This window comes from Cydia strobilella, chromosome 10 (assembly GCF_947568885.1).
Source record: "Cydia strobilella chromosome 10, ilCydStro3.1, whole genome shotgun sequence".
Lineage (NCBI taxonomy): Eukaryota > Metazoa > Arthropoda > Insecta > Lepidoptera > Tortricidae > Cydia > Cydia strobilella.
The window spans coordinates 1210730-1231079 of NC_086050.1; the positions used below are offsets into that span (position 1 = coordinate 1210730).

Sequence of the window (20350 nt, forward strand, 5' to 3'; positions counted from 1 at the left end):
TCAGATGACCGGCGGCGGCCCAATCAGGAGTCTCCTCCGAGGTGGAAGTCCTCAAGGCGAATTCGATAAGCCATTATCTCACTGGAGCATAAAGATCTATAATGGCTTATGTTCCGACTTCCGCCGAGCGAGGGAGCGAACTTTAGACAGCATTAAATAAAACTCATGGTACTACTTATACAGTAAACATCTCGAGCAAAATAATTTTTTATCTGGTTTTTTAATGAGGCTTTGGACACTAGGTGAACATGTCAGCCTCATGGGTGCTTTCATAGTTCCCAACTCAAGGGAGAGGTCAATAAAGTGGTAAACTCTGATTGTTTTGTCTGATATAGGCTCTGCCAACCAACAATTGATCTGTCCATTGTGCATGGAGCCCAGACTACCAAAAATTATTTTTCTCAAGTCCGAACTCCGGACGCATTCCAACAACACATGAGACAAGTCATCAGTCTTCTGACAGTTTACACACAGTGGTGACGATTTAACGCCCATCATACACAGAAACTTGCTTGTAGGGATGTGTCCGGACCGGACTCTGAAAGCTGAGACTAACACTTTTCTAGCGAGGTTGGCAGAATGAAACCAGGGTATTCACAAGGGTCTAGCTTGGATTGTTCTGTACCAGATTCCTACACCCCAAGCAAAATTATGAATATATAAATAAATACTATCATGATTGTAATCTGTTTCAGGTCCGGGAACGGTTACGAGTAGCGTTAGAAAGGAACACAGCATTAGAAGAAGAACTAGCGTTAACCAAAGAAGAAGTAAGTCACAATACTGCATTCTTGTGTAAAGTTAGCATGAAAGGAGTTCCACCCCTGCCTAATCAATGGAACTATGCAATTGAAAAGCTACGAGTACAATGTAAATATTAATATGTTAATGTGAAACAGATATCATCAACAAAACCCCCACTGAACGAGGGTTACTTCTCGTTTTACAAAAGTCCATAATTAATTCGTAAAAAACATGCAAGCACATACTGTTCGCTCTTAGAGTAGCCATACTGGTGTCCATAGGAACTCTGTGATAAAACAACGCAATCTAATTGTGTTTGGGGTTTTTACAATTGTCTCGATGATTATGACTTGCCTGTGGAAGGAAAAGTACAGTCAGCAATAAAAGTTTGTACCAAAAATGTAATTTTTGTCAAAAGCTTATTTGTGATCCACACATATTTTTAATAATGTTTCAGCTGCAACAGTACAAATCGGGATCCGACTCGGAGCGGCCCAAGGAGAATGGTGCAGTGAGCACCGGCTCGCCAGAGCAGAACGGCGAGCAACTCCAAACTAAGGTCAGTCCTTTCCCGACACACACACACAACTACACCACACTCTATGGACTTAGAGGATTATGGGATCCGATCCACATTCGAATTAAAAAAAAAACACATCTTGATACGATATTGATATGATAATATAGATAATACTCAGTTCATCACGCCCGCACTTTACTATTTGAAAGGCCGTTTGTTGCGAGGAATTTTGTACATTGACCCGCCTGTTCCTATCTCTATCGCACGCACATAATTATATTGCTATCCACCTCACTGTCATTGACCGCCGGCATCATGGGCGGGGCAGCAATATAATTACGCGCGTGCGATAGACATGAACAGGCTGGTCATGGTACGAAATTAAGCGTCCTTTAAGCTTAGAATAAATTTAAAAGTGGAAAAATTACTGCCTTGGGTGAGACTTGAACTCACGGCCTCTGGATCGATACTCCAGCGTTCTGCCAACTGAGCCACCAAGACCTTATCCATATCAATCAATCAATCAATGTCTTTCAAATCAATCAATGTTTTTAGTCAGCAAATCTTCCCACTATATGGGTCTAGGGGACCCTGACGACATCTACCGTAAGAGCGTTACACTTCTTAGACGTTATTTAGAATGGGTAGCACATCGTAACTGGTAAATTTCCAATTTGACTTGGAACTCCGGTGGCCGTTTAAGAAGTGTCCTTTCTTTAGGAAGATGCATTGCGAGTAATATCACGTCAATATCGAATCTAGATGAAATTTTGAAAGTTCCAATGGCGCTATTTTAAGTTCGGGAGACTGTCAGTTCATGTCTAACTTTTTGATCTAACTTAGCCGCCTAACATCGTTTAATATTTTACACGACAGACGCTCGGAGTCAAAACAGTCATAAAATTTTGCATTGCATAAATTATTTAAGGAAACAGGGTTTTCAATTTTACTTAATTTACTACTGTTTTTAAATGAATACTAAAGATGTAAAATACACGATTGTGTTATTGAGACTTCTAGACTTTTTAGGGTTCCGTAGTCCACTAGGAACCCTTATAGTTTCGCCATGTCCATCTGTGTGTCCGCGGCATTTCTCCGTGATCGTTAGTGGTAGAAAGCTGCAATTTGACTTCTTTAAACTTATAACTCTTTAAACTTCTATTGGAACTATAAATTAGGTACTTTATTGTACACACACACTATCACGTGGTTGAGGTACACTTACAAAACGATCACATTTATAAATATTAATATTTACACAAAATTAGCAAATATTTTTTATATTAAATTTCTAGTTGCTTTGAATGGTGATTGTGCAATGTTTTATAGGATATTCGCTTAGTTTTACTACATTTTCTTGAACAGAACTGTGATATTATTGCTTTCAAAGTTATCACAATGCAAGGTACATTACCGAATAAAGATACTTAATAAATATAGTTGTATAAATTGAGTTAAATGTAGTAAAACCAAGCATTCTGTGTATAGTGTGATTTTTTACCCCAATCCCGTTATAGCTGGCATGTATGGACGGTCTTAACTAAAATGAGTCTTTCCACCGTCCTTCGAATGAAAGCTGACAAAGCTTATAATTTGCGAATGCCAGAAAATTGGCATTACTGGCTTGGTCTACCTCGATCTCATACGATTGAGCTCAAAATACATCTGGTTAAATTAAATAAATAATAAATATTATAGGACATTCTTACACAGATTGACTAAGTCCCACGGTAAGCCCAAGACTGCTTGTGTTATGGGTACTCAGACAACGATATATATACGATAAATACTTAAATACATAGAAAACACCCATGACTCAGGAACAAATATCTGTGCTCATCACACAAACAAATGCCCTTACCGGGATTCAAACCCAGGACCATCGGCTTCACTACCCACTAGGCCAAACCGGTCGTCAAATATACATTTCAAAGTCAAACTATTCTTTATTTAAATAGGCCTAGCAACAAGCACTTTTAAATTGTCAAGTTTTACAAAACCCTACCTTAATCTAAATATTAGAGCAATTTATTGATGCAGTTATTATTATTCTTAAAAACATTGAATTATTATAGATATGTCAAACTTAATAATAAGAATTTGATTGCGGTGGTAAGATATTTTAGTTGAGACATCTATTTGAACTGTGTTTGTTTGGGTCAGGAGGGTAGCGTTAACGGAGACGACAGGAATACGACCGAGCTGCAAAACACGATCGCCAAGCAGGTCAGAATCATGATACCGCCATCAATATACCCATCGTTGGCGTATATGGGCCTATGGGACCAGCCTGCTTGCACGCGCTTGATGTCATATGCCATACTGACCATTAATCAGTAGATATCCATTGGATTATCCAGATAATTGTATCAAATGATATTTTTTAGGGTTCCGTACCCAAAGGGTAAAAATGGGACCCTATTACTAAGACTCCGCTGTCCGTCTGTCTGTCCGTCTGTCGGTCTGTCACCAGGCTATATCTCATGAACCGTGATAGCTAGACAGTTGAAATTTTCACACATGATGTATTTCTGTTGCCGCTATAACAACAAATACTAAAAAGTACGGAACCCTCGGTGCGCGAGTCCGACTCGCACTTGGCCGGTTTTTATTTAATATTTCAATATTGTTACGAGGGTCTCCACACCGAACGACTTAGCGCGCTTTTATTGCGGCATGTCTATACCTATTTACTTTGCATTTGGTGTACGCACAACCAATATGGCAATATGGAGCTTATATATCTAAGACAACTCTTGGTCCCTGTACATAGGCATTGTTGTCGCAGCTTAGCAGAATAAAATATTAAATGTTTATGCTTTTGTTTACTGGCTATGCTTCTTCTTCTTCTTCCTCGCGTTGTCCCGGCATTTTGCCACGGCTCATGGGAGCCTGGGGTCCGCTTGGCAACTAATCCCAAGATTTGGCGTAGGCACTAGTTTTTACGAAAGCGACTGCCATCTGACCTTCCAACCCAGAGGGAAAACTAGGCCTTGTTGGGATTAGTCCGGTTCCCTCACGATGTTTTCCTTCACCGAAAAGCGACTGGTAAATATCAAACGATATTTCGTACATAAGTTCCGAAAAACTCATTGGTACGAGCCAGGGTTTGAACCTGCGACCTTCGGATTGCAAGTCGCACGCTCTTACCGCTAGGCCACCAGCGCCATGTTTACTGGCTATGCTTATTGAATGTAAATATAAAATTAATAATTGGTCAATGGGTCAACCATTTCTGAACATTACAAGTAACTATGCCAAACATGGAATGGTTTGAAAAAACATTGATTCAACCAAATGTGGCTTTCCATCAGAGAAGGTCCTCATGCTTTATGTGCAATAGGGCCCATTCTATCAGAATTTCTGTTGGAACAAATGGTTGTCTTTCTGCTATTATACGGAAATAGATTAAGAACAGCCATTTGGTAAAGAATCACTGTTTTTTCAAGCCAGGCAATGTTGATTATTTTTACGGTGTATTTTAGGGATAAATTTCGATGAAATAATGATCATAAATGAAGTGCTTGTAACTTTAATAAGTCATGCATGAATTCTAAGTGTCATTGTACAGTAGCGCACACTAACATACATTAAATAGACAGTCTAACACACATTCATAAACATGTAGAATCGGTAACGAATCAACGACTACCTAATCACTGGTATTACTAAGCATTATTTTACTAACTTCTGCTATTTCAGTGCTAACTATACTATATATGTAGTGAATAATCCTTTTCCATCGTATTTTCTCTGAATCGGTCGCATTTGTCACGCTACTTCAGTCAATCTCAGTACTTGTATTGAGACTGACTAAAATAGCATGACCCGTTCGTACGTTTCCGTCGCTGACGTCATAATGACGTATAAATGCTACCTGGGTTAAGTAAGTTAATTTGAACACATTATTTATACAGTCGGCAGAGCTGAGTTCGTGGCAGCGGCGCGTGGCGGAGTTGAACAACAAAGTCAGCGAGCTCGAGGAGCGGTTGACCAAAGGAGAAAAGGAGTTGGCCAAGAAACAGGACGAGTGCGTGAAACTCCAGCGGGACTTGCGTGAGAACGGCGCGCAGAAGGAGGACCAGGTGATACTTTAAAGAATTCTGTCTCTATGTGTCACCGTTATGGATAAGGACGGGCAAGGTACAAATACAAAGACATCAAATGCCGCGCTAGGCTACAGCCCAATATCAACATTCGTGCATTTGGACCAGGGATGTTGCGAATATCCGTATCCGTAACCGCGGAACTTCCGCATTATTCTCAACATCCGCATCCGCATAAAATCGATGCGGAGCTTAATGCGGATGCGGATGTGGAACAGGTAGGTACAGGAACGTCTTAGCGGCGGTTGTGTGTTTAGTAATGCGATTGTGAGGCACCTATATTCTTGTTCAAATACTAAAAGTTTCAATAATCGAAATTAAACTATCGTGAGACATATTTCAAAATAATCCGAAACATGTCGCCAAAAGCGACTAAAAATAATAAAGAGTGAAACCGTATTGAACTAAATATTTTTATTGAAAGTTTCGTTTTTTTTATAAAAATTACTAAATTGTAATATTTGACGTTTTTTATGTGTCTAATCTCGACATCCGCTTCCGCGGATGTGAACTTTTAAAAATCCTCGTCCGCAACATCCCTGATGTGGTCAAGATTCACGAGGCCGCGCCGCGCACGATAAGGTTAAATGCTTTTTCTCAAAAATGGACGGCAAAGTCGACGTTGCCGGTTAAAAAGTAGGTCGCGAAGTGCGTAGTTTATGGTGAGTCAAAAAATTAAAAAGTTAAAAACATTGCAGTCTCGATTTCGGGACTGCAATGTTGCATACGAATTCCATTATTTGTCGAGTTTCAAACTTTTTAAAAGTTGAAGTGGCCATATCAAATGAAGGCATGGGTCCATTAAACAGCCAAACAGATGATCAGTACTTATTATTATAATGTTGGTACCGCGACTATTTAGGTGTCTCAAATAGGTTGGCGTATTTTCAGCAGAAAAATACACTTCTATTTTTAATTTAAAAAATAAAAAAGCGGCAAAGCAAAACTTTTTACTTTTTTCTGTGAAAATATATACATAAGAACGTTGCTTCTGTAAAATATTTATATTATATTTGTATTTATTGGGCCATTTTTGAGAAAAGCACTATATATGACTCGGCTGGAAGGCTACTTGCTGGCTTCGGATTCAATTAAACGGACTCCCAAGGTCGTCCGTTTAAAACGAATCCTCAGCCAGCAAGTAGCTACTTCCGAGCCTCGACAATAATGTACTATTTCTCAAAAATGGATGGCAAAGTCGACGTTGCCAGTTAAAAAGTAGGTCGCGAAGTGCGTAGTTTATGGTCAGTCAAAAAATTAAAAAGTTAAAAACATTGCAGTCTCGATTTCGGCACTGCAATGTTGCATACAAATACCATTATTTGTTGAGTTTCACTTTTTAAAAGTTGAAGTGGCCATATCAAATGAAGGCATGGGTCCATTAAACAGCCAAACAGATGATCAGTACTTATTATTATAATGTTGGTACCGCGACTATTTAGGTGTCTCAAATAGGTTGGCGTATTTTCAGCAGAAAAATACACTTCCATTTTTAATTAAAAAAATAAAACGGCGGCAAAGCAAATCTTTTTACTTTTTTCTGTGAAAATATATACATAACAATGTTGCTTCTGTAAAATAATTCTATTATATTTGAGTTTATTGCGCCATTTTTGAGAAAAGCACTATATATATATGCACTATAAATAAACAGTTTATCTATCTATCTATCATATGACTCGGCTGGAAGGCTACTTGCTGGCTTCGGATTCAATTAAACGGACTCCCAAGGTCGTCCGTTTAAAACAAATCCTCAGCCAGCAAGTAGCTACTTCCGAGCCTCGACAATAATGTACTATTGTTTCGACTATATTCATGGAAATAGTTTCAAGTCATTAATTGAGCAGTTTTCCATGCAGGAGGAGCGGATAGCGACCCTGGAGAAGAGGTACCTGAACGCGCAGCGCGAGTCCACGTCCCTGCACGACCTCAACGAGAAACTAGAGCAGGAGCTGCAGCACAAGCAGGCACAGCTCAAGGTAACCACCTAAATTATTACCCAAAGCTAATGTCTCTGTGAGCTGTAAAACTCGAGAACCCTCGTGGCTCCGCCATTTTGAAGAAAATCGAGAACTGGATCTACACTCTTGTCGGTGGAGCAATCGCCAATTTATTACTTGTGCCAGTCTTTTAATTTCCTCGTACCAAAGATAGATATAACTCCGTAATAGATAGATACAGTCTAAGGAAAAAACGTGCCTCGAAAATCACGAAAATTTGATTACCGATCAGATGGCGCCACTAGTTTTGGCCTAGTCTCGTATAAAGGGCGTTGACTGTTTCGTTTGTTATTTATAATTTTAACGCATACCAGTGAAAGAACATGGGTCAAAATCATATAAAAATAATTAATGCAAATAAAAAAAACATTTATCCATATTTAAATACATTTTAACGTATTTTTATAAATCTTCATTTTTAGTTTTAAAGTATGTCGATAGATGGCAGTGAATTTAAAGTGGTTACAAAATTTACTATGACAGTACCGCTCTATCTTATTATATCCTCATTGCCTCGTACGATGCATTATTTTTACCAAACATCGGTTGAAAATTGCGACTTCTTATAGTTATGGATATGGCTTCAATCGATATGGTTTTAAAGGGCCTAAATGTACCTACATATCTTCGCCAATGATATGACGTTTGTTCCTCTGGTTTTGCACTTCTACTTTGTAATTCTAATATTATAAACATGACTAAGACAAAAATGTTTCTTTTTCTTCTTTGACTTTCTACATATATTGTCTCTTGTTAAAAAAATTGCCTAAATGTTGTCTTACTATTACTAGACACACTCCTAAATTACCTGTGCGTTATATAATAATTAAATAAATAGATGCAACTACTAAAATAAGTGTTAAGTAGTATAATCATTCAATATCATGAACGTAGTACAACTCAGGTAGCAAAATGACGTAAAATGACGTCATTTTGCTACCTGGGTGTCCTTTCTATTAACCTAAACCAACCAGTAACCACGTTTAGTAACATTGCATGAACCATAAGGAATATGGGATAAGTGCAGAACGAATATTATTTTATTTTTACTAAGTAGAACCTTCTATTCTACTGGGACATCCGCCAGAAGGTCGCTTTTACCAACGCAACACTATTTTTGTAGTTTTCTTAAGCGCCCTTCCGGTAAAATGCTCCTGCTATTAAATACTGCAAAATTTTAATTTTCAAAAATTCTTAAGTATCAGTTCTGATTAACTAATTATTTAAGTCCGTTTTACAATTTAATAATGTGTAGAAATCGTGCAAGTTTAAATCAGAACTTTTGATATGAAAATACTAAAACATTTGCAAATGTAACTGTACTTGTCTCCATAACGCTGTGAACCCACTAGTCACACCATCACTGTACATATGTCCAGCTCCAAGAGGAGAAGATCGCCGCCATCGAAGAGAAGCTGGAACTGTCGTCGCAGAAGTTGGCGCAGATGTCTTCGCTGCCCGAGATGGAGGAACAGCTCAAGGCGCGCATGGAGGCGCTCAGCCAGGTTGGCATTGTGAGGGCACAGGCATTTATCATACATGTCTAGCTGTAGATGCTAACTAGCACAGTCTACCTATATAGATGCTGATAGCACATCTTAAGTTAGTTGGGAGTAAAACTTCTTCTTAGAATAAATCTTACTGGCGCATTCGGCAGGATTCGTCGGCTTCAAATAAGATCAGATGTCTTACCTTAGAGTCTGTTAGCTCTTAAGGGGCCCACTGACTATCAGTCCGCCGGACGATATCGACCTGTCAGTTAGAACAAAAATTTGACAGTTCCGAACTGACAGGCCGATATCGTCCGGCGGACTGATAGTCAGTGGGCCCCTGTATTTGAAGTTAGTTGAGAAACAAAGTACTAATTCCAAAAGTATATTTTATTTGCGCACTGGCGCAGTCAGTAGGGTTCATAGGCGTCAACATTTTTATACTAGGTTCTAGCTCTAGATGCCAAACGTAAAAACTCTAGAAGTATCTCTTATTAGAACAGATAAAGTATGGCACCGTTACTACTCTTAGCATTTACTTACTGGCACAGTCAGTAGGATCAGGAGATCCGAACTAATTCTGGCACATGAGCATGCAAATTAATATTTTAATAGATATGTCATCGTAAGATGATTAATAATGGAACATTAATCTAAAGACATTCAACTGGGCCTATGTAGAAAAACATAAATAAGTTCGAAATCAATAAAGAGAGATTGTGAAATTTATGAAGACGCCGGAAGTAGGAAGTAACTGTGAGGTGTGATTTGATGCTTTTTAGTTTAGACAAATATAAGTACATGAATGAATTATACTTTGAGAATGTAATGGTCACCATTTTTAATAATTCGATATTCAACTAGGGAACAAACAAATCCATTTATTTATTCTTTAGTTTATGTGGTAGATGGTTTTACTTTGACAACATTTTCTTAAATAAACAATTGAAAAAGTACACATTGTGAAGAGGCGCTTGCAAAATGTATAGTGATAGTTTAGTTTAGTGTGAGGTGAGCATGAAAAAAACCGACACACGTTTATTCAAAAAGAAATAACATGATATCATCTGTTTTCAAATACATTTGAAAATGTGTTTAACAATTTTTTTATTAGTTCAAAAGATTAAACGTGTGATTAGTTTTGTAGGAATCTAGATTCTAAATGGATAATGCTGCCTGAGATTCGCAAGGTGTTAATGATCTTATTATTTCAATGTTTTAGTTGTTTCAGATTTTCTGAACAAGAAATTTTAAATATTTACTATTATTGAAAGCACCAGTCATGCTTTTCGCTTTTCACCGTCATTTCTCTAGTTACCTATAGTCCCTTTCATTAGTTTCCTCTGTGATTTCCTAACTTCTTATTAACTTACAACAGTTGTTACTCGATTTGTATACAATTTGGTAACTTCTTTCGACACTTTTTGTAAGACATAGAAATAAATTAACACAACACGGGACAAATAAAATTGTCAGAAAAGCGTCGATTGGTCTTCTATAAATCGTCAACCTTTTCCACTTATCTTTTTAATCCCCAGGCCCAAGAGCGGCACGGATCAGCCGAGGACCGTATCCAGCGGTTAGAAGCCAGCGTTGAAGAGAAGAACGCCGAGCTGATGAGGCTGAACCAGCGATTGAGGATGAACGAGGAGCACAATACGCGGCTCAGTGCTACGGTTGATAAGCTGTTGTCAGAGTCTAATGATAGGTGGGTAGCTTTAGTTTCTTAGACTTTTTTCTGCCTCGAAATCGACCAATCTCGTTCAAAAAGTATTATCAAGATCGTCATATTCAGTCTGGGACACCAACAGTTTTTGCTACAATAGGGGATCGGTCTATAATTGATTTAAATACGCTTATTTAAGTGAAATGCATCACTCGAAATAAATTAAATTAAAGTTTTAATTATTTAGATAAAAAAGATACGGAAGTAATCCGTTCAGATCGTGCTACTTCGTCGTGTTTGTACTAAGACTGGCTGAAATAGCATGACAAATAGGATCGTTTCCAAGAAAATACGATGGAAACGGATTATTCGCTACATCTGTACGTTTTGGACTATTGAGTTGACACATTATGACAGAAATATGTCATTTAGGTTCATACAGACGAATTCTAACTCGAAAAAAATTCCAAAAGTGACCTGATGCTATTGACCAAAAAACGAAAGTCTAAATCATCCATAGACATAGTATAGTAGTTATAGACATGAAACCGAGCGACCAGGGGTAAGAGAAAGACATATTCATGTATTGACAGGTTAATGTATGGCAGCATAATCCTTTTTCTCTTTCACTTATAAATTTCGGTATTTCGCCATCGCCTCCTACCTATGCTGCCATAACCCGACCATGAAAAAAAAACCCGGTCGGTGATAAGGACAAAGCATGGCACTATTTTCTCTTTCCTCTTATAGGAATCGCAATAAAACTATCTTTCTCTATCAAAAAGTGTCAGGCCCTTGAAATCATCCGATAATATTGTCTTATCATCATCATCAGCCTACTCTCGTCCACTGCTGGACATAGGCCTCTCCTATTGCATACCATTGAGCACTATTTACGGCAACTCTGATCCAACTCTAGCCAGCCGCCTTGCAAAGGTCATCGTTCCATCTAGTTTGAGGGCGTCCTACGCTACGTTTGCCGATAGGATAAGGAAAAAATGTGTTAATATGCGCTCAGTGCAACGGTGTCGAATTGTTGTAATTTAAATAATAGATTACTTAAATTGAGCATGTTATGAACTTTCCTATGTTGTTGTTATATTTGATTATTGTATCAAATCTATTGCGGATGGTGTACCGAGACAAACCTTACTGGTTTAACGGTACTTTTGTAATTAAGTTGTATATTATGTGTATTTACCTGATTAAATAAATAAATACGCGGTCTCCACTCGAAAACTCTACCCCAACGGTTATCGGTTCTACGGCTAATATGGCTACTTCTTTCCAATTTTTAGTGTATTTTTCCCATTCCTTTTTGTGTAATATATTATATGTTTATCCTATTAATTTTCTATGTATTTATATCCTTTGTCTTTCTGGTACCTTGTTGTACATTTTGCTATATTTGTCAACCTCTTTTCACTTTCTCCTCTCATCTACTTAAAGGTTAACTGGAAGAGATCCCTCAAAGGGATAAGTTCGCCTTTGTACATCTTATTATTTGTACCATGTAATTTTTAATATGTATTTTTGTACAATAAAGAGTTTACTACTACTATAAGTATATATATATATATATATATATATATATATATGACCGGCCCACTGCCACTTCGGCTTGCTAATCCGGTGGGCGATGTCGACGACTTTAATAACTATGTTTAAATAACTTGTTTCGCAGGTTACAAGTGCACCTCAAAGAGCGAATGCACGCGCTAGATGAGAAGAACGGTCTGACGCAAGAACTTGAGAAGACGAGGAAGTACGCCGAAGAACTGGTGGCGGAGAAGCAGGATATCCTCAAGGAGCTCGCCAAGTGGCGCATGGAGACTGAACAGGTAATTGCATATTGGCATTTACAATGCATATGCATAGGTTTTTTTTTATGTGGATGGGCACAAAAAGGCCCTCTTTATAGCTCCCATCTCGTTTATATGTGACGTTTTCAACCAAAAGGTACCATATTGTCGCTTGTCGATAAGGCTGATTTTCAAATTGGAGCTATATGGAAATAGCGCCTTATTGACGACCGACAATAAGTACCCTTTTGGTTGAGAATAGCACATATGTTTGCTATATGACTGAAAAATTAATTAAACAGAAATACCTGAACAGGGTATTTCGTATTTGACTACTAGTCAAATCAGTTTCTTTTTTCGAACTGTCAAAACGATTTTGCTTCTATGGAATTTATATGAAACACTAGCATGTGACGTCACAATCAAATGACCTACTCTTTATAGTTTTATACGCATTTTAAAATAGAAATTGTATTTAAAAATAACTGCTGTCTACGTTTCTCTATTAATCTTCTGGTGCTTTATTTCATGCATGGTGTAAAATAATTTATTTTATATACAGTCAAATACCCTATTGTGGAATATGGTTACTATTTATGGCAATTATTAGAATTTATGGATAAAAAATCCACACATATTATAAATATGTACAGATCATGAATCCATAGTGTAGTGTATTTGAATACGAGGGTTCATAAAGTAGGTTTATATAGGGTTCAAAGTTGATTTAGTTGCGCTTATAAACTGCAAAGCGTACGAGAGATATAAATCTTGGTTTATAATTGGAATAAATTTTAAGATAAAAGTAGTCTTTGTCAATTAGTTTAAACGTTTATGATGTTGTTTACAGCTGAAACGACAAATGTTGCAACAAGAAATAGCGTTTAACATTCAACAAACCGACGCCCTCACGAGATCACTCTCGCCGGGCGCGCCTCCACAGCCACCACCGCAAGCTCTTTTCCAGACTAAGGTATAACACTTTATCAATTATTAGAAAGAAAGAAAGAAAATACATTTATTTAACGCCACAACAGATTACATATATGAAAAAAAGGAAACATACAGACAAAAAACATTGGACGCTAAAATAGGACCCTACTCAGCATAATCGGTCCGCGGCGCTGGTTTTCAGTGGGGACCTGACTTAAAACTATGAGTTGGTGGCGACACATACGCCAACGACACTAACAAAAAAATATTAGCTTCAGTTACTAAATTATCATCATCTCTGTCATCCTTTCTTTGCTGATTCCGACCACGACGATGGCGACTGAACGTACAGTCGGAGGCAAAAATATCGATCCAGACAAATAGCTCAAAAATATGTGAACACGGCTTTATTGTCTAAGGTGTAAGAGCGTACACATATTTTTGAAACTGGGAATGTATATATATATTTATGCCCTTGACTGTACACTGGACACTGGTCAATTCGAGCGTCGTTCATGACCACATTGATAACACACGGTCAAGGAACGAAACCGGTAACCTTTTCCATACAGTTTAACCGGTTTGTGAGTTAACTTTTATGTCATTTTATTTTTCTCTAAACCGTTTACTTCGTAGATTGATATAGATGAGAACATGATTACGACCAAAGCAACTCTTTTAAATCTAAAAATAAAAATATTTACCTACTGAAAAAAATTCAACCGGTTCCGAACCGTACTTCTCTTTTAGTACCTGCTAGTTATTATACTTATACAGGAAATTCTCCATTTTTTTGAATTAGGAAACACTGTATATACGTTAGGATTATTAAGGATATAAATATGATGGTGCACTCCCGAAGTAACCATAAAAGCTATATTTAAACATCGTTTGTATATTGTGGAATTATCTTATTTACAGTTGGATGGGTCGTGGGAGAAGCTACAGCAAGCTCACGTACTAGCAAACGTACAACAGGGCTACGATGTCTCCAGCGACGCAGAGGTAAACACATTGATTGTATAACAACTATACGGGGTTCCTTTGATTGACATAAATATTGAATTTCATAATGTAATGATTGTCAGGTTATCATTAGTCATAATTCTGAAACCGTTAACCAAACGTTAACTTTCAGGATTTTCTTGAGGTCATCCTGTAGATAGGTTAGGTTACCGTACGGTTAAATTATTGTAAAAATAAAATTAATTCATCAAAGACTAGTCTATCTGTATATTTTACTGAGATTTTTTTTCTCAGAACGATGAATCCGACGGCGGTGTAGAAGGCGGGCACACGGACGCCGCAGCCCTCGCGCTGATGTTACAGGAGCAGCTCGACGCCATCAACACAGAGATCAGGCTGATACAGGAGGAGAAGCAGAGCACCGAGGCCAGGGCCGAGGAGCTGGAGTCCCGGGTCAGTGGAGACAGAGAAACAAACCGGACAAGTGCGAGTCGGACTCGCCCACCGAGGGTTACGAACTTTTTAGTATTTGTTGTTATAGCGGCAACAGAAATACTGAGATATAACCTGGTGACAGACAGACAGACGGACAGTGGAGTCTTATAGTAATAGGGTCCCGTTTTTACCCTTTGGGTACGGAACCCTAAAAAAAGAAGCTTTTGATTCTTAGAAGACACAATTAATCAAAGTTATTAGCTAATACCGCCAGCACGTTACATAAGCGCTCCAGTGTTATGATTTTCACCAAATGTGGCATGTGGCTGATATTCATTAGAGCATCTACATTTTTGTTCCCATTGCGGTGATAATCGATATTGGACCTGTGAGTCTCAGCGATTTTATATACAAATTCAGAATACTGTTCTTCTTACGCTACTGTTCTTCATTACATTTGCGAAGAACAAAATTAGGTTTTTTATTCAATTGTATATATACTCTCTCATAGCCACTTTGTCAGTAGAAGAAGGCAGCAAATTAAAAAAATAGAGGCGCGAAGGGTTGATCTCCCATAGCAAATTTGAATTTCGCGCCTTTTTCTACTGACAAGTTGGGTGTGTTTGAGTTTAGCTTAAAATGGTTCGACTTAGTACGTGTCAAGTAACATTGGTGGTCGTTAGCAGGTGGGCAGCTATGAGCACATGAATGTGCTGTCGCGACGGGGTGATTCACCCCCTCTCGCCGCTTCACCGTCGCGACCGCATCTCGCGCCGATACACAAATATCATACGGTAAGTTGTCATAGGGTTGGAACCGGTAAACTTTTACGAATTAACCGGTTCCTTGTTAAAGTTAATCAAAGTTTACCAGAAAAGATAGTAAAAAGTGCTTAAATCGTTTATGTGAAACATATCTTAAACTAAAAGTAAAGAAATTTTGATATAAGTACTAGAGGAAATTTTCCAATAATAATAAGAACCGGTTCTGACTCCTAATTTAACATTAATGCTTGGTCCAATAAATAAATAACGATTGTTCAATAATTGTTTAATTATTATTACAGTAAGACATCATTTAGATACATGTATTGTATCATCTTATTAATGATTCCATATTGTGAGTCACAAAATCATCCCTTATATTAGTAATGCTGCATTTTTGTACCATTTATGTAACTCGTTTATCAAATTATAGCAATGTATGGTATGTACCATACATTGCTATCATTTGTATTGCTATCATTGTGTATCATTGCTGTCATTGTCAAGTATGTACTTACTTATTGTTATAGAATTACCTGAATGTAAGTTCTTAAATTCATAAAACAGATTGTTTTGATCAGATCATTAAAATGGATCACAGGTGACATGTATAATAATTAATAAAGTAAACTGTTTTTATCCACGACATCCATCGTGAGTTGTCATCATGACTGTAAATTGAATCTTCTAAAGAAAAACTAATTGAAACAACTCGATGTTGATGTGTACGGTGATTTTTAACAATCTATGGATGTTATAATCTACGGTAACTTAGTGTAGAATTAAATTAACCCTTTATAGGACTCAATAAGATACTATAAGGGAAAATTACCAACCTATAACGTCATTTTTGTATTTATTCCTTATGCAGAATTTTAAGGACTTAAAGGTGACATGAGGCTTGAATTGAGGATTTCTTATAATCTGGTCCGTTAAAGGGTTAAGGTGTACGTTTGGTCAATAATGGTGTATAAACGTAGGCGCCGGCGTCGATGTCACCCGCGCACGCGCACTACCGCCCCCCGCCGTCGTCCGAGAGCCTGCCGTCCAGCCAGGTCTGTCGCCGCTTGCAAGGCTACTTTAGTGATGTTGAACATATTAAAAGACGCAACGTTGAAAAGTGTATTACTGCTAAATGAAGCTTGACTCAAGGAATAATCTTAATTTTTTTGACATCGATTCATAAATGTTGCAGCTCAGAGGTCACATGAAAATTAAACAAATAAAACAGTATCAATCGATCATCATTAATCAGTCGATTGGAAAGGCTATCATATTTATTATTAAATTTTGGTTAATATTTAAAATGACCCATTAGTTAAGTAAAATTAGCTAAATAACCGGATCGCCTAGTAACGGTTACAAAAAATACGCGGTCACTGTGTAAAATAATTGGACGCTGGCCAAAATAACCGGTTGCAATGAGGAAACCGGTTTCCGATTAGATTCAATTGTGACAAATGTTAGTTATGTTGAATCGAAGCTTCCAAATAAAATATATTTCATCACACTTGTCTCCGTTGTGTCTTTTTATTGGTTGATTTGTCAGTTGCAGTGCACCTTCACGAAAACAGCTTCAACAACAATATTAAATGCGTCCATGTTTGCTGAGTGAACACCAAATGTATTTAGAATTCAGCTTCAATATGCAATATAGCTTGTAAATTTATGTCAAATTAGTCAAATACATATTTATGGATTAGCTTAGTTATCTTACAAATCACATGTTTTTGCTAGTAAGCCTATAACTTATCACTTGCCTATTGCTCTAGATCCATGTACATCAAGTTGTAAAATTACATGGACAGATTATGAATGAAAATGTGGCCATGAAATTTGCGGCTAGGTGTACGTCGATCTGCAGCAAATGAAACATAGAATTTACCTCCAATATGATTTTTAAATCATAAGCACATATTTCATAAGTAACATATGTATTCTTACGATTTAAATTTAAGTATCAATTTTGGTATCTTACATCCATCATAAATAGTATTCATAGTTGATCGACTGAAATATTCATTTATGTGTAGAATGTCATATTTTACCATTTCTTGTGCTATGTTTAATTACTATATTACTTATATAGTACGATCTGTAAACTTTATACCTAATATCGCTTAGTTTTGTATACCTATTCTAAACTAAAAAAAACGCTTTGCAAACGGCACAGCACTGCTTTGAAAAGTAGTTAGGCGAAGCTTTTACTCGTATGTTATATATAAAAACTATAACTAGTGTTTATTTAAATCAACACAAAACAACCGACTTCAAAACTTCAGATCATTTAATCATTTATGTTTTGAAATCGGTTGTTATAAAAATCAGATGTATTTAACATTATTGTATTCGTAAACTGTAAACAAACATGTGTATTACTTATCATATTCAATATTTAACGTCTTCGTTATATACATAATAATATAAATTGTAGTGTGAGATGAGATACCGATATGTACCTTTTATATAGCGAGAGCATATTTTAATATTCCCTAATTAATATTTATTCCGCATGTAACTTTTTGAGACAAAGTCTTCATATTTCTTCCTTCCTTGTCTGTAACCTCTTTACACTTTAGAACATTAGTACTGTTAGTAGTAATTCTGTATTAGCCATGTAAACATAAATATGTTTCTTACTTTCTTGTGATGAAAACCCATCGGTAACATATGTAGTGCCTTTAATTATGAATTTTTGCCTATCCCACTGACTCTGCTCACGAGGTTTTTGTCAATGTTTTTCACATTTTTGTGCGACAATCTTAGGGTTGCCATATATTCTATGTCTTTAACATTTTGGCTCGACAGTTTGCCTTAAGGTTGCATATTCTTTTAATAACAAGGAAACTAGGTAAATCTTATCTTAAACTGAATCTGTAATACTTATACATATATTATAAGAATTCTGTACGAGCTGTTACTACTTTACAACCATCGCAACGTGCAATAATAACACGCTCAACAGTTACAGTTGTGCGAGGACGGCGTCGCGGCAGAAGGCGCCGAGTCGCCGCTGACGGCGCGCTCGCTGCGGCTCGAGCGGGCGGCGCGCGCGCTGCACGCCGAGCGGGATCGACTGAGGACGCACTATCCTGCGCCTTATGACTCGTGAGTACTGTCGGTTAGGTGGTGGATATCTATAAGAAATACTGTAACAATTATAAAAATAACGTGAAGATAATAGACATCTAATAAAAAAACCGGAGAAGTGCGAGTCGGACTCGCCCACCGAGGGTTCCGTACTTTTTAGTATTTGTTGTTATAGCGGCAACAGAAATACATCATCTGTGAAAATTTCAACTGTCTAGCTATCACGGTTCATGAGATACAGCCTGGTGACAGACAGACGGACAGCGAAATCTTAGTAATAGAGTCCCGTTTTTACCCTTTGGGTACGGAACCCTAAAAATAAAATCATCATTGTCTCCGTAAGATAACATTTGACTAGCACGTCCAAATTACATAGATTGACATTACAATTATATCTATACCTACATTACACATGAATGAGATGTTGGAATACGAGTATCATCTTATTTCCTTTATACCTCTATTTAATAAAAACTCCTCGTAAAAATGATTTCTCAGATCGCAGGTGTGCTAGGCCATTAAATATGCGATTTGTGGCTTTCTTTGTCACTTGTGTGTACTTTATGTTTTCGCCAGAGAAAAATGTATTGTTTGTTGTAAGTGTAAGTAATAAAGATTGCAACAGTAACGACTCATTTAACTTAATTACGGTGGCGATTAAATTTTTCCTCTTTATCATGTGTACCGATTTCTTTTTTGCTTCCTTTATTATTCTTTAATAACTGAAACTTATAATTAATAACATGTTTTATTTCGCACGCCGCCAGGACTTCAATAATGTCAGGATCAATGACGCGGATCCCAATACACAGGTGCACCCTCGTTCCCAAACCGACCCGACCAAATTTGGTCCGACCGAGTCTGGCCCGACCGAGTCGGTCCGACAGTCAGCTCGCTAGCGTCCTCTGCGACTGTCCGGACACGTTGTTCAGCTACGTGCCTCACAAAATATGTGTCAAATCGAATATTTATAGAATATTGGATAATTATCTGTTTTATCATCCAAATTTAGTCAAATCTGCGAGTTATATTTAATAAATCTTATGATTTTGATGATTAGTTGCAATCTAAATATAATGATAGCAAAAACCTGTTAACCGGTTATTTTACTAAACCGGTTAATTATTTATCGTTTGGGTTGTCTAAACAATGATACAAATAATTACTGGCTGGGCTTTAATTAGCGGCCTGAGAATGTCTACATATGTATAATGAATATTAGTCGTAGAACTCGATAAAAAAAAAATAACTTAAACAAAAGTACAAGTACCTACATTTACATATAACTATTTTGGTGTCGGAACAAAAACTAACAATTATACTATAGGTATAGGCGATTGAAAATAATATTGTTATTTACTGAGTGATTTTTATATAACATGTTAAATAAAATGGAATTACTAAGAAGTCTAATTATTTGCATCAACCATCACTATAATTGCATCAATGGATGGGTATTATTGGGTATGTTGAATTTAATGGATTAAGTGTGACCCCTTCCTGCTGTAGAGGCTATTGGTACCTTAGTGATTCCATTTTGTTAAATGTTGTAGGCCAGAAAATTTCACACCTAAAGAAGAAAAGAAAACTATTTTACTTTGCTTATAATATTTTAGTGTGCTGAGTATCAGATATAAACACACAGCTTGCCACACTTGAGCTTGAGCTTGTTCACATATTTATAAATAAATATTATAGGACATTATTACACAGTTTTTTACAATATTTCGGACATCATTTATGATGTGGTTGAATTTTGAAACTACTAGATAATTTACCCATTTAGGATATACCTATATCAGTAGTCATTGTAAGGTGGCGCTAGCGAGCTCGC

General features: G+C 37.1%; 2 protein-coding genes across 4 annotated transcripts in view; one reads left to right on the forward strand and one right to left on the reverse strand.

The window, feature by feature from the left end:
* Positions 1-20350, forward strand: part of LOC134744837 (liprin-alpha-1) — a 226811-nt gene that overhangs the window by 193589 nt on the left and 12872 nt on the right. The window contains exons 4-17 of one of the 3 annotated variants that reach the window (XM_063678756.1): positions 696-770; positions 1202-1303; positions 3428-3490; positions 5182-5349; positions 7230-7349; positions 8750-8884; positions 10399-10568; positions 12211-12367; positions 13179-13301; positions 14183-14266; positions 14522-14680; positions 15346-15456; positions 18392-18534; positions 19284-19328. In XM_063678756.1, coding sequence (XP_063534826.1) covers positions 696-770; positions 1202-1303; positions 3428-3490; positions 5182-5349; positions 7230-7349; positions 8750-8884; positions 10399-10568; positions 12211-12367; positions 13179-13301; positions 14183-14266; positions 14522-14680; positions 15346-15456; positions 18392-18534; positions 19284-19328 — 1655 coding nt within the window. The remainder of the gene's footprint in view (positions 1-695; positions 771-1201; positions 1304-3427; positions 3491-5181; positions 5350-7229; positions 7350-8749; positions 8885-10398; positions 10569-12210; positions 12368-13178; positions 13302-14182; positions 14267-14521; positions 14681-15345; positions 15457-18391; positions 18535-19283; positions 19329-20350) is intronic. The other 2 variants (XM_063678755.1, XM_063678757.1) reach the window with 2 other exon arrangements.
* LOC134744847 (regucalcin-like) overlaps positions 1-20350 on the reverse strand; it is a 290519-nt gene that overhangs the window by 66849 nt on the left and 203320 nt on the right. The window lies entirely within an intron of this gene.